Here is a 15,805-nt window from a genome sequence, read left to right on the forward strand (position 1 = left end):
CTGCACTCCTAGATTCAGCTACTTTATTATTAAGCATGAGCTCAAGAAAAAAATAGTGTAACAATAAAAGATAAACAAATGCAATACAAAAATGTGTGTGTTTTGGTTGGTTGGTTTGTTGGGATTTTTTCTGAGAGTGAGCACTGGTAAGTGATTACAATAACAACATGGTCTACTCATTAAGAAGCATGTACAACTTGAAAAAAATCAACATCCAATATAAATGTGCTACGTATTTACAAAAACACAGTTAGACCATCTACCCAGTCCTGGCTTTGCACTGCAATGACACAAGACAATACAATAAAATTATTTAATACAGACTTCATGGGGATTTTTTTCCCCCAATAGCCATTAATATTTAGAGCACAGTAAATATTGCTCAGTACCCTAATACCATGATTCTCAAGTTCCTATATGTGGATTTTTAAGTTACCACATAGTAAGGGAAAAGTGCTATATTCCAATGGAAAAAAAGGAGAAATATTTTGAACACTAGCAAAGCAGCTGAACACCACCTTTCATGTAGACATTACATTGAGTTACACAGCCAAAGCACACAGTTCCTAGGAATGGTATTACATTAATGTTTTTAGTCTTCAATAGAAATTAAAAGTATTCAAATTAAATTTTTATACACATTACACACAAGACTTACCCATAATGGCAGTGAGCCCGAAAACTTGAACTTCAGGGAAATGGTTGCTTCACCAGCATTATTTTATTTCCTAAAATGAAAAGCCAAAAATACACAATTATTGAAGTTGTCAAAGCCACGTAAAACAGTCAACTCTTCATTGTTTACAGGCAGTTTTTCTGATAGTCTACATATCAAATATGCATATAAACTACAAATAAGATTGCTTATGTAGATATGACATGTGGAGAAAACAGATACTGTCTCCAAATCCTCACTGGGCTCTGAGCAACATATATAGACTTTCAGAAGACACTAAATACTCTAGACTTCAGCTGATTTTAGCCTTATCTACACCCCAAAATGATGATTAGTAGCTTAATTGGCCATAACACCCTGCTACATGGGATAACCACTACTCCAGATTATTAAGTACTGATTCTTTTTCTACAGGTTCCTGTATCTGGTGTTCAAAGCTCTGTATTCAAAACTACATATATATAGTTCCTATATATAAATATATATGAAACTCATAGCACAAATCAAGAGGCATCAATACCTACAGGTTCTATAAGCTAGAAATTTTCAATTGGTAAGTTTTTTTTCATCATAATTCAAGAGCATTACATGGATATCTCAACACTCATGAAAGCAAATGACGCTGGAAGACAGCAGGTTTTAACTTTTAATATACAACATACAAGTTACCCAGAAAAGTAGAAACATAGGGGGCACATTTATGAACAAACCCCATCTAACACAGTATTGTGAACATCAGCCAATTGAAAAAAAACAATTATTAAGGACCAATTACAGTAAGCTTTCTATGAGCTGCTATTAGGGAGCTTAACAGCAAAAAACTAAAGACATATCCCTAGACAATGAGATGTGTTGTAATACAGGCTACCACAGGAAGAATTCAGAATTTTTAATGCAAGATATTAGAAGAAAACTCTAATTTCTTAAGCAGTCACTGTGACCAAGTAACGAGAGCTTACTCCCTCCTTCCTTTTCCTGACTGCAGTGGACCATTCATCTTTCTGACTCGGAGCCAAAAGATCTACCCTACTCTGATAAAACATTATTCCCTCTAAGTTCATTCAAGGAGCTACACCAACAGAATATGACTCACTCTTTTTTAAACAGAATTTGTTTTCTCATGGTTTAGTTCCTTGTCAGTGCCAAATGACTCCTGACACCAGCACAGGGCCACCTGTGGGAACACACACAGGGGAGGTGGGCCAGCTCTTTCAGCACCAGCCAGTCAGGCTTCTTTGCTTGAATATTCTGTCAATTTTCTAGCTAACACCAAACTAATTAAAATTTTCCAAAGGATTTCTAAGCATCTTCAGTTAGGCATCTAAGAGTTTCTGGCACTGTCTCTTACATACTCATTTCATGAAAACAGCCTTTTTGAGCAGCATTCATTTCACCAGTGGAACTAGGAAGCTTTTTTCAGGAAGAAGTTTGGACTAGAGACCCATGTAAAGGTCTCTGCTATATACTGCCTTATACCTACATATCAGATGAGTCATCTACTATTGTCTATTTCAAGCTCCATAATAACCAAGAAGAGATCAAGCTTTTAAAGAAAATCCAGAGGTCCCACTCTGCAATCAGAAGTCAGTTCAGTTGAGAGAGCATGCAAGAGAGCACTTTAGAACTAAAATAAAGCTGAAAATATGATTCAAGTGTATTCAGTTACATACTCACAAGTCTATGGACAGCCTCAACACAGTACCTTAAACACCTTCCAAGTATTGTGGGAAAGAAACTCCCATCGAATGCTTTGTAAAGTATTAAAGCCTGCAAGAGTGTGAGTGTATCTGGCCTGGGCTGCCCCCAGTCTCAAGATACAACCCCAACTTTTACTACTAACATGGTCTCCAGCCTCTTGATGCCACCACAGTGGGAAAGAAAAATCTGCTTCAAAAGAGTTAAAAAATAAAAAGCTTCTCTTGCTCCATAACAGAAAAGAAAAACCTTGAAGATACAAAAGAAAGGGATTTGTACTAATCTTTGGAGAGGAAAACAGGGGCTGAATTTTCATTTATTTACCGAATAATAGTAGCCAAGATCACTCAAAATAAGGACAGAATTGTCAGACCTTGCTCCCTCACAAAATGCCAGAAGATCTGGTTTTCTTAGCAAAGTGGAATTACCTTTATAGCCGTAAATATCACAATTAACTTTTTTCCCCATGTCTGATCCTCTGCATCATTTGCATCACTAAGAGTCAAAAAAGCAAAACATAACGTATATTCAATTATTTCCTACACTATTTTTTTTTTGTATCAGCAGTAGATTTGGGGGATCTTCCATAGAATTATTCACTGAAGTGCTTATAAAACTTTTGTTTCTGTATTTGATCCAACTGTCTTAAAATGAAAGATAATGTCACTTTCATAAAATGTCTGATTTAATTAGCTGTCTTAACACATTAAACATAAAAATGTGTTTCATGACTTTGGATGAGGTACTTTTGTAGTACCTCCTTGTAAGCATTTCCAAGAAATACAAAAGATCTGTGAGGCATTTTAAATCTCTGCCACACTTTAAGAAAACAAGTTATATGTCCAAACAAAAATACCCCAGATGTTCCTCCTCAACTTAGCCGAAGTAATCAAACGTGGAAGCTCAAGATATTTGAGCTACAGAGCTCATATAGCAGGCAGGCTGAAGAAGAAACATCTTAGGAAACACCTTCTGCAAGTTCCTCCAGTTACAAGAATTCATTCTCTAGTATTAATCTGTGGTATCTCTCATTAGAAGAACATAAGCTAATGAGTGAGCATGCATTTCTTTTCCGTTCCATTTTCACAATCATTAGAAGAAATTAAAAAAAAAAAAAACCTAGAAAAATTAAATTTCTATGAACAACTTCTCACTTTATCATCCCTTTTAACCAAAATTCTTTCTGTTCAAATATAAAGTATAATTAATCATCAACTAAACATCTTAACAATCTTTCTGTTAGCATCTAGTGTCATTTCAAAAATAAGCTAACAACATTAAAATTTCAAATAAACAGGTGACCCAGATGAAACTTTATGAAGACTTCACCTTTGCGAATTGAGAAAACACTTCTGGTTTTAACTGCTCATTTCTGCAACAGACCATAACAACAGGGTGGTGGTGGGGAGAGAATAAAAACAAGCTGACAGAAATCAACATTTTTTTAAACAAAAAAATATACATTCAGTAGAAAGGGAAAAAAACATACCCTAATCCACGGTTACAAAGTAGTATTAGCAAAACCCGCACACACACAGAGTGGATGACAATCCAGGACGAAAATGAAGTGAAACAGAGAAAACTGGAACTCAGATTCAGAAGCAAAGGCAGCAAAACACAAGAGCAGATGCAAAGGTAGAATAAGATCATATCAAGGTCTTGCAGAGAGACACAAGCAGCTTGAATTTGAATGTAATTAAAGAAAGGATGACAGAGAGTGAATTTCAAAAAGGTGATGATGTGATAAGAGTAGCAAACAAAGAAGAATATCCTAGCAACAGCATTTTGGATATAAGGGTGGAGAGATGCTGATTCATATTCATGATTGGCTTCCCATCAGCCACCTTCCACAGGGCCTGGAAGTCTTTCAGAATCTGAGAAAGCTGCTGAAGGAAGAAAATATCCAGGTGATTCTTGGAAATTGTTTTTAGCTTTCTCATGGCAAATTAAACAAAGCCTGAGGGCAAGTAAGTCATGCAGACGATAATCTAGCTGTTCAAATACTCTGTGCTAATTGTCCATATGCATAAGCTTCTCCTATAATAAATACAAGAGGGTTAGGCTGCCTCTTGCTTACTGAGACAGAAAAGTACACAAACACTGGCATACATATTACATCGTCTCTCATGACTAATTTGGTCACATTCAAAAACTTGTAGCCTAGAAAAAAAAATAAAGCTTTACCCTCACACAGTAAAGGAAGAAAGTAAGCAGATGCTATATGAGGTGAATATTTATTAAGTGAGCTAGAAAGTGCATTTTAGATCTGTGGAATATAGAGATACATAGTGTGCAGAAATGAAATGGTTTCTACAGCATCCAACTCCGTAACAAGTACAATTTTAAGGAGTAAAATTAGCTATGGCTACAGTGAGAGCCATAAACTAATTATATGAGAACAGTAAAGGTAGTATATAAGCACATAAGAACATAAGCCAGCTTTCATGCTGCCTCTTATGTTAAAAATCAAGAAAAAAAATACAGTGAAGCAAGTAATCTACCTTCACCTGATTTTTAAGAAATTCAGACTTAAACAGTAACCCTTTACCTACATAGAAAGGTGCCTCACACCTCTGGAGTCCAAACCTATTCCAATAGTGGGGCAGAAATCTCAAGGATATCAATTCCCTATAAATTTTCACTAAAATAAATCAGTTTGAGAATACAGAGTTCCCCATCGTTGCACCAAAGCAAGATGACACTGTGAACTCAAAAGAAGAAAAGACACACTATAATTATTCCCATCACAGGTAAAGATTAAATTGGACATTATACTATATCAGGCATAACCAAGTTAAACCAAAATGACAAGAAATCGCTATTTGTTACCATTGCTATTCAGAGACATACTTGTCTATTAAAAAAAAAAAAAAGATGATACAAAGAGCCAGGTAAACATGAAGAGTGAGCATTCACAGGTAATTTTTCAGACTGTAGAATGGATAATCAGAATATAAAGTAAGACTGTAGAAATTTATTTCCTAGCAAGAAGAATGAGCCAGACAAAATGGTTTTATCCCCAAAGTGTTACTTTTAATCAATCAAATGCTTGGTCTCACACAACCAATCTCTTATAAATCACAGTAACCAAGGCTGACAAAACCTCAAGTGATCACCTAGTCAAATATGACTATTTAACCTTTAACTAAAATAATGTGCAGCACTGCTCATCATGGGTTTTAATTTAAAATCAAATAAAAATAGTGTCTGTGAACAAGACAGCAAACTGTAATACCTAAATCTGAACTTCTATAGAAGAATTTTTCATAGCTCAAAGCAATTGTTGGCATAAATGACAGGAACTTCCATAGTGTGGCAAGTATAGGAGAAAATTCAGTGTTGTTACAAGACACTAGCAGATACCTAAAAGAAGGTAACTCCATAGAAACAAGTGTAAAGGAGAGGATTTTATATGGACATACAGACAAGTGAACACTGCGCAAAAAGCCACCCTTTTCAAGGAATATGAAAGCAGCAGCAGTAACACAAAATCATAGAGGACAGGAAAAAAAGAGAAGGAAAGAGCAGTAACTAGAAAAAAATTTAAGCAGGTAACAGAAAGGTCTGTTAATAATTGGAGCTTAACAATAACACATCAGACGTGGGTTCAGTTTTAGAAAAATTCAGATCTTTAACATATTGTAATAATACATAAGAAAAGGTGTTTACAGGGAAAGTAAAAAAAAAAGAGAAAGATTCAGTCAATCCAAATCAAAAGCCAATAACACATTGATAAGGTAACATTTGGAAAACAAAACAAAAATAGGACTCAGTGGGTCAAATTTGGAACATCAGAAATTAAGTTTAACTGGTGAATAAAATATCAGAAATATTCTTCCTGTCACAATACAATGGGATCTTTTAAAATGAAAACATATTGGAGGGAAATTAATGGACAGAAGTTTCTTAGAGAAAAAAAACTTTAAAACATTTGATTCCAGCCTTCTTTGCACACTTCTCGGAATCTTAAGGTCTGAAAGATGGCAGGGAGGGATCTTGCCAAGGAACAGAATGCCAGTAAGGACATTAGCCACAGAGCAGTAATATTCTTCTCCTTAGTTCTTCCTCTCATGTGCCCCCTTCTACTCTGAAGCACTTTCTTCCCCCTTTAATTTATCCTAATAGTGAGATTAATTGCACTGGACAGGATATACTGAGAGGGTCCACCTAGTTCTGCTGTGCTAGGAAAGACTGGCAAAACAACAGAACCAATCAAGCTCTGCCAGCTGATGCCCCAGAGCAAGGAAAAGAGACACAGTCTAGAACAGCATCTCTCACAACCAGGGCAGTAATTCAGGACTGCCTACTTGTCTGGGACTTGGCATCAGACAGAAACTGTATTTCCCTCTATTTTTCCCCCTACTGCTTGCTTTTTCATAGTTACCATCATTCAACAATTCTATCCTGAACAGCTGAACTAAACCCCTCTACCACTAGAATGACTGTTTGATAGAGTAACAAACATGAACACATCAAATATTCCTTTGCAGAAAGAGCACTTCTGCCTTATTTCCTGCAAAAGTACTTGGGTTTATTTTTCAAAATATTTTAAGTCTTGTTCTGATTGTATGTAACTTAGTCACTATACTTCTAAACTTTGCCCTACATCTCTTGTAATTAAACCAGTTTATTCAGAACCCCAAGCTATTTTAACCTACTATTCAGAGACCAAGCAACCTTAAATGCATAGAACCATGAGCCAACTACCTCTATCGGCATAATGGGCTTCATAAAACAATAGCACCCAACTCAAAGTTAATGGACTTTCTCTTTTTTAAAAAATATATTAAGGGAAAAAAACCCCAAACCTCAGATACATGTGTTTTACTGAATTTAGATGGTGAAATAGCAAGTGGTGACAAAAAACAGGAAGAAATAACCAGCATCCATTTTTTGTTCTGGTTTTGAAAAAAATCAAGAGGATGTATCCAAACCACAGCACAGTGTTACTGGAATAGAAATTTCACCATACACAACAACAGAGAGGTAAAATGCAGTATTTGTAATATACTTCAGATCAAACATTTTAAATTAAAGATCCAAGGAATTATAACAGTCTAAGATTCTTCACAAGATTAGTGGTTCAGTTTTCCAGACCATTCTTGCAAATATTTGGAAATACCTGGAAAACAAGAAGATTCTAGTGGACTGTAAATATTGTAGAAATAACTGAGAAGGATAAAGGAAAGGGTCAAAGAGCTGCTGTTTATTTACCTCCAAATCAATTGAGAGTAAAATAATGTAATAATTAGCTCGGTTTCTACCATGGAATGAAAAGCAAAAACACAGTAAATGCCTTGATTTCAAGGATTATTATTACTGCCAAGCAAAATATGGCTTCTTGAAATTATTACAGATTAGTTAACAGAACTAACTACAGCAATTGCCCTACCTAGATTTTTCCAACATATTTGACTAAATATCACACGACATTTTAATTATTTGCTTTAAAGTCTCAATTAACTAACAGGAAACTCAACTGATGGATTAAAACAAAATATTTTGAGATCCATATGACTGTTTAGCAGAAAGTATCAATGAACTTGATTCCTAGCGCAACCCCCTACAGACTGGCAATGACCAGGTAGGCCCAATGAGATATACAAACTACAGCTTAAGAGAACGACCTGAATCGCGTTTAGAAACAGTCACAGTCCAACAGAATGTATTCAAATACAGTTAAATATTTTAAATACATATAATAATTTATTATGATTCCCCCCATTTAATATTAAAAAAATTTATTAAAACATAGTAAAAATTAAGAGTTGAGTTGCATTTATGGTGCTACAACTAACAGGACTGCTTTTTGAACTTTTACTCTCCCTGCAATCGGGAGTGCACCACTCATAATTAGAAGTTGTATTTTATGTAAATTTAAATATTCTGTTTTATTATGTTTATTCAATAATGTTTTTGCATTGAATGCATTTTGACATAAAGACAATCATTTAGGAAATTGAAAAAAAGTTGCAGCTGCAAGATTGGACAGCCTTAAGAGACAATTCAGGAGAATTATTAAATCACAATGTATAATTATCTAACATAGGTGCAATACAAAATTAAAGAGGGATAATGCAATCCTTGTGTGCATAAAAATGCAGTGTATGCAGAAGCCATCTTGCTTCTGTACACAACCTACAGATACACTGTTCAGTGCAGAATATCAGAAAGACTGCAGACAGCAAGTGTAGGATGGCTGAAGCATCAGTACTTTTATTGCTATTAGGGATGTATCAGGTACCTCTACAACATGCAGACTTGAGATTTCTTAAACTGAAGACTTTTAAAATCTTCCTGGCAAGCAAAGAAAGTGAGTTTATGTCAAATTTAGCACACAAGAGCACACAGACTTACCTCATCTGTACAGCTACAGACATGAATATAGTATTTGTTTATTTTCTGAAAAGAGTGGTTACTTGCTGTACTCCTTCCAGAGTTCAATTTTAAAAAAAACCCAACAAAACAACAACAAAAAACCAGTCAGACTTGCATAAAATAAACCTTCTAATTATGGATGGTGCCCTCCCAGTTACAGGAAGGATAAAACATTGAAAAGCAGTGCTGTCAGTTCTAGCACCATAAATGCAGCTCATCTCTCAAAGTACTTTGAGAAACAGACTTCAGAATGAACTGAAGGATCCAACATACCCAGTGACAAAAATAAAACTTGATCCTACTCAGATTAAATCTTTAGTTCCTGCTGTTCTATAAACTGTAATATGACACATTCATATAACATTTATCAGCTTGATGAACACTGATCTTGACTTGAAAAAGTTAAAATGTGCAGGAAGGTTTGAGAATGCAAGGGCACAGTTTTTAAGGATTGTTCTCATAAAAATGCAAAGTAGCAGATAATTTAGTTCAAGATGAGTTTACAGCAAAATTATGCTTTTGAGATAAATATCTTAACACTTACAGCAATATTGACAAAGAGTAACTGTAGTCTAGGAAAGCTAATCTCTCTACACTTCCTTTACAGTTGATAGGGAGAGATAAGCATATTTAGAGAGTTTCAAGGCACTTAAATGCAAGTTTCCTGCTTTGAATGAACCTCTTCTTTCCAAATGGTATCAAGAGCCTCTATGGGCTAACCCTTCACAGGTTCACTCCACTTCAAGTACACAAAAAAGATAAGACTGTAATTGGTCTCAAACAGAAAAGCATCTACTTTCCTCAACAAGATCTCTTTCTTCACCTAATTCAAGTTTTATAGAAGTTCTCTATTTCCTGTATCTGTTATTGCCTCGGCAGCAGCCAAAGCACTGACAGCTCATTTCTTGACCTAACTGAAGAATGAGTTTGCTGATACATCAAGCAAATCTGCCTTGAAAGTCATGATGCTTTAAGACCTGTTCATGATTCCAAGAAAAAAAAAAAACAAACCAAACTATTATGAAAAAAAATATACATTTTAAATTGAGGAAGGGTCACAACAGCTGAAACTTGCAGGGACATGCCACAGTGACGCCTTGCAAAATATTTTAGTGTTGCCAATTTTGCAACAGAACATACTGGCTCGACTGCTCATACTCCTTTACTCTTATCCAGGACCAGATTTTCTCACAAAAGTATGTTAAAAAGTAAGAGACACAGTTCACTGGGCTACAAATAACTGCATCACTGCCTCCAAATCACTCTGGCATCTTGGAAATTTATCACCACCACCATGGTGGAAAGTCTCAGAGCATCACAACACTAACAAGAACAAATTCCTTACCATTAACTAAGCTATATGCTACAGAAACTGATTCATGCTATTCAGGTCATAAAAATGTTTAAGGCTTACTCTGTATATTGAGGTAACATTATAGTACCCACAAATACAAAGTAAAACACGTCTGTAGTGTTGGTAACTTTTTCCTAATTTACTATCTTACATGACACTGAGTAGCCCCATAAAACGCTTCTCAAAGAAAACAGGTGTATGAAGTTAATCCACACAATCCAATAAAAGAGCCACCACAGCAAGTGTCATAATCAGATGTAGGTGCTTCTGTTTCTCCTTTGAAAAATCTCAGTGGTACTCTTGGCTCAGCACCCACTGCTGTCATTTGGAGGCTCCTCTGCTGAAGCTGTTACGAGTAGCATCAACGTTAGTTTTATTCCAAACTTATGACTAGGAAGTCAAAATATTTGTGAAGAAGGGCTAAAGGTGTTACAACGAAAACCATTCCCCACTATAAATGTAACTGCATGTCCCCTATCCAAGATACTACAAGGAAGAAAACATTTTTTTTTTTTTTATTTGTATCACAGACAGTTCACAGCATATACCCTAAAAGAACACTGTGTATCTCTTCCCTGTGACAGAATTCAAGATCACCAGTTAAGTCAAAGAACGAATTGTACACAGTAAGCAAACTTAATCTTACCAGCACTACTGGTATTGGTGATTCCTACAATCTTCACAACGCTAAGAATGGAAGACTGTGCTACAGCCAGTGACAAATAAATGAATTTTAAGAGTAACCATTCACTAGAAAAGTAAACCTATCACAAACCACTTATAATGTATGACTATTATTCTTTAAGCAAAAATAAAGTACATGAGAAAAAAAGCAGGCTTCCACAGAAACTGAGTATTGCAAACAAGTGGAACATTTCAATTAATGTATGAGAGCAATTACATACAAATCATCAGTCAGGTTCTGCTTTTGAGAACATACAGAAGAAAGCACATCTTTAAACTCCAGGAACTAGTTCTACCCTTTCCAGTTCATCTTCCAGTTCTGTGACCATGATGGGTTGAAAGACGACTATTTTGGGAAATAAGTCAGAGAAATAAACCCATTCCCCATTTCTATGGGTAGTTTTAATATCTACCTTCAGGTGCTAAACCCAAGAAACTTTGTTTTTCTTCAGTATAACCACCACATTTGATTGACAGCACCTTCCATTCAGAGCAGAACTCACTGATTTCACAGTTGCAGCAGTTGTGAATTTTAATCACAGCTGCAAATCACACCATTATCATTTCAAATCAAGTACCAAAAAAACCTGAACACAACTATACATGTGAATCTTTCTGATTAACATGATCTGTCTGGCATCTTGCTGTGACACCAGCAAGGACAAAATCGAATTCTCTAGGGGCATTTTTTTGTCTTCGCTGTGAAGACATCTCAGTCTCATTTGCTATACATCTTCCAAATTTTGCAACAAATCAAGGACGAATCCTCCTCAGTGGACAGCCTTCATACTATCTTACTAATTCCTCAAAGCACAGTTCCTCTTGCACACTACATAAGGCAGCAATACAATAAGGGAATCCTGAGTATGGTAACATAACTGTGGTTTTTCTCATGTTCTTCCTACCTCGCCATCACGTTTTCCCAACCCATTAACACACCACCACCTGAACGTTCTGCCCAAAATGCCTTTCCTGGCTTACACTTCAGTATTCAATACCCCATGTGCTCTCTCCCAATCATAACACAAATTAACTCTGTACATTCAGTCAGACATTTCTTCCATTATTTCTATAATCAATAATAAGATCATAAAATGCAAAAGAATCTCATAATACACTAACATGGAATATTTCAGTAGGATAAGACATTCATGAGCCATACAGATTTCCACACAGCACAGAAAAAACACTCCTGAAACAATCTCCAACTCAAGATTAAAATGGTCAACAAGAACAAGCAATAAATTTAACCAGGGTGCCGCACGTACGGGTGAACTCAGACCTCTCACTCAGAACCATACAGAGGGCTCAATAATACCACTGAAGATGGACAAGTGTGTACTTAATATACATTAATGGAAACTGAGAAAACCTTGCATGCATGCATAGGTAACATGCAGTATGCAAAACCCAAAGTCTTTTTATCACAGGCATAATATGATTGTGAATCATTTTTGTAGGCAGCAGGTCCAAATGGACAAACTTGGAAGTTTTTATCCATATTCAGTAAGCACTGTTTTTATACTGGATGACCCACACAGGCCAACACATTAAGATATTACTGAACTATCAAGTACACAAACTCTTTTTCACTTTGTGCATTGGTAACAGTCTTTCGCATCCTGCGAACCAGAAAAGAAACACAATCAACTCAATTCCTCATAATAACATTTAAACTAAAACGTAACAATAAAAACCTAGCTTCCTCAAAACAGTCAAGAATCAAATGCAAGGACATGAAGACAATGTATCCTCATAAGGTTTCCTTTGTGCATTTCCCATAGCACACCCCTTTAACAGTGGATACCAAATCATTACAATGACATCTATGATGCTACATAATTATACTTTTCCCCTCAAGTGATAAAAATTTAAGAACCCTCATAAATATAGCTAATAAGGTAAACTAGCTACAGACTCAAAAGTTCCAGAGGAAGGATTACTATGTACATGCCCACATCTGATCATCATCTTTAAGGCTACAGTTCCACTGCCAAGGTTGCATTTCTGTCAAGGGAGTAGTCCTGCTTGTCTACAGTAACTGCTGCTCTCCAGCTGATCCTCAGTGACAAGCAGAAGATCCACAGCAAACAGATGATCCTGCTGAAAAGATTTATTTTATGTTTTAATTAACCATTAGCATATCTAACTGATCTCACACTTACACAGCACCAATACCAACACAAAGAAGTGAGCAAGAACCCATGCTAGAACCACCCCTCTTGGCCACTGCGCAGATTCAGATCTTTTCAAAAGATCTTTTAAAAAATGGCATGTGTAACACAGGGATTCCAGGGAACTACAAACAGTTAAGTGTGACCTATAACAAATGAACTAGAAATAATGGACATATGGATAATTATGATAAAGCAGGGAAGAGTAGATATGGCTGTTCCAAAAAGAGATCCTCACTTTCAAACCTCTGGGTGCATGTGTATAAAGAGCTGAACTCAGTCGCTCTCATGGTCTACTTGGATTTCCAGTGCTGGAAGTCCCGCCAAAGTCTTTCTTGCATTCACAGCATAAGAAAGCAGACCCTTGCATGAATAAATTGGTTAAAATATGGACAATGTAGGATAGACATAGGTGGTGTTCTCACAAGGAAGGAGGATACCTACCAGTGGGGCCCCACAAGAGTCTGTGTTGTTCAACATATTCTACATTATCCAAGAAACAGGTGTAAAGTGAAAAGTTTTCTGACACTACTGTGCCTATCAATATTATGTTACTTAGGAGAGCAAGGAAAGGGCTGACTACAGTAGAGGAAGTGGTCTTCATCAGACTAGGGGACTGAGCAATAAAGCAGATGATAGCCAGTGCAGGTGAATGAAGTAATACAAGTTGGGGGGCGGAGGGAGAGAAGCGGTTATAACTTTGCACATAACAGATCAATGGGCTTTGCACTGAATACTGCCAGCACTCAGAAATGAAAGCAAATATTAGGAATTATTATAAAAAAAAAAATCAGTCAAAAACAGACCACTGTTTGCTCATCTTGAATATCACTAGCAGTCCTGGGGCCTTCAGCTCCAGAAAAGGATGTAGCAGAATACAGCAGTTTCAGAGAAAAGCAAAAGGTACGATCAAAGGCACAGAATGGGTTCTACAGGGGAAAACAAATAGGCAAGTTAGGACTCTTGGTTTCAGAAACATTTGGGTGCAGGAAAAAAAGCGATAAAGGGCTACAAAATCATATGAGGAACAGAGATATGGATTGTTATAACAGACAGAGATGGATTGTTTGCTCTCTTCCAAAAGAAATGTGGCACCAAAGGAAACCAGTACAAGCTAAGTTGAAAAGAAAAAGAAGGTCGATTTTAACACAACAAATAGCATAGCTGTAGAATTTCTTACCAAAGGATATTTGGATGCCAGACATTTAGCTGCATGCAGAAAAAGGACTGGCCAAGCTTGAGGATAAAAATCCAAAAGTTACTAGCTACACAAAACCCACAGATTTAGAAAAAACTTTTACTGAAAATAGTTAAGGATTGAAAGAATATTCAAACTAAGTATTATACATGGTTGCCCTGTCTCAGTCGTTCATAAGCATTCATTCATGCTCACCATTGGAGAAAGAATACTGGATTATCTTTTGTTTGATTTCATTATGGATTATGATTTTTCCTAAAACTTGTCAGCCACTTCACCATTAACATTTAAATTTTAATTTGAAAGTCTCATTTGGTATTCATGATAGTGCAAATATCACAGCCACAGAGCTTTAATAGATGTTCTCTAAAGGAACTTGCTGCAGTAGCTTAAGAAGTCATTCATTACACTACCTACCTCATCCCTGCCTGAAGTTACTGCATTTACTGGTACCAGCAGCGCAAGAAATGCTTTTATAACTACTACTTTATACCCATTCAGTTATCATCAAGCCGTTATGGAAAAAACAAAACAGTGCTTGAAGATCTGGGGTTTGCCATTCCAATTGATTTAAAAAAAAAAAAAAGTCTCATGCTGGAGTTACAATAATTATGGCACTGCTAAAAATACACAGTCAGTGTGAAAGAACAACAATTAAATACAGGCTGAGCTCTACCAATCAGTTTTCAGCAGTTAGATTCAAAAAAATATTTAGGGTGACAATTCTCATGTTCTTCAATAGAACATCTTATTTTCTTTAGATTTTAGTCAGAAGTTTAATTACTGCTTGTGTCAGTGGTTCAGTTCTCTTTTGTGTTTTGTTCTTTTTTTTTTTTTTTTTAATTCAAACAACAGCTTGATCCAGATGTTTTCCAGTTTTCAAATCTTTGTTCAAAGGTGAGACTATAGTTCCCATTGTTACCATTTTGGTAACATGGCATTCAGACTGTTGGCATTTATAGAACTCTCTTGTCTAAATTATTTAAAAGTAATTTTCAGGATAGGTAAGAGGTAATCAACACTGAATACTTGAATATTTTTTCCTGAAAGAAACTAAAGGCCTTCTCTAATAATCATTATTGGTGTCTGTTTTGGTTTTTGTGAAAGCAGCACTGCTGAAAGAATCACACAATTTGTCCCATCTGTGATCTAGCCTCAAAAATTACGGATAAAATAATTTACATAAGTCAGATAAAATGCAGTAAAGCCAGGGAACATGTTGAACACATCTGTTTTGTAGCTGGCTCTGCAATTCTTCCAATAAAGCATGCCTATAGAATAAAAATTTCTTCTACTATGTCATTGGACTGTGTGACATATCAAAAAGGCAAAAGGCTTGTTCAGGTATAGTTACACTGACAGAAGTTATCTTAGCAATAAAACTTACTTCAAAGACTGCGCACGTATAAAATAGAATGTTAAAGACACATTTTTGCTAATAGAAGCTGCATCTAACCCTAGCAAAACTTGTTCTCAATCAAGTTTCCTCTTGTAGAGCAGACTTACGTTCAAAAGCCACAGGGATTGTATGTGCTGTGAAAGAGATGTGGAATAGCGGAAACTCCATACTTTCCTGTAGAATAACGTATTGAACAGTAATCCTGTTGAGTCTAGAAATCCTTAATATAAGAAAACTAACCTGAAAA

The 15,805-nt window shown here is 35.9% G+C and overlaps 1 protein-coding gene across 4 annotated transcripts in view; it reads right to left on the minus strand.

Moving 5' to 3' along the window:
* MAP3K2 (mitogen-activated protein kinase kinase kinase 2) overlaps positions 1-15,805 on the minus strand; it is a 56,733-nt gene that overhangs the window by 36,506 nt on the left and 4,422 nt on the right. For all 4 annotated transcript variants that reach the window (XM_074828811.1, XM_074828808.1, XM_074828810.1 and 1 more), the window contains exon 2: positions 659-728. In XM_074828811.1, coding sequence (XP_074684912.1) covers positions 659-662 — 4 coding nt within the window. In that variant the 5' untranslated portion in view covers positions 663-728. The remainder of the gene's footprint in view (positions 1-658; positions 729-15,805) is intronic.

The sequence above is a fragment of the Strix aluco genome, chromosome 6, assembly GCF_031877795.1.
Source record: "Strix aluco isolate bStrAlu1 chromosome 6, bStrAlu1.hap1, whole genome shotgun sequence".
Lineage (NCBI taxonomy): Eukaryota > Metazoa > Chordata > Aves > Strigiformes > Strigidae > Strix > Strix aluco.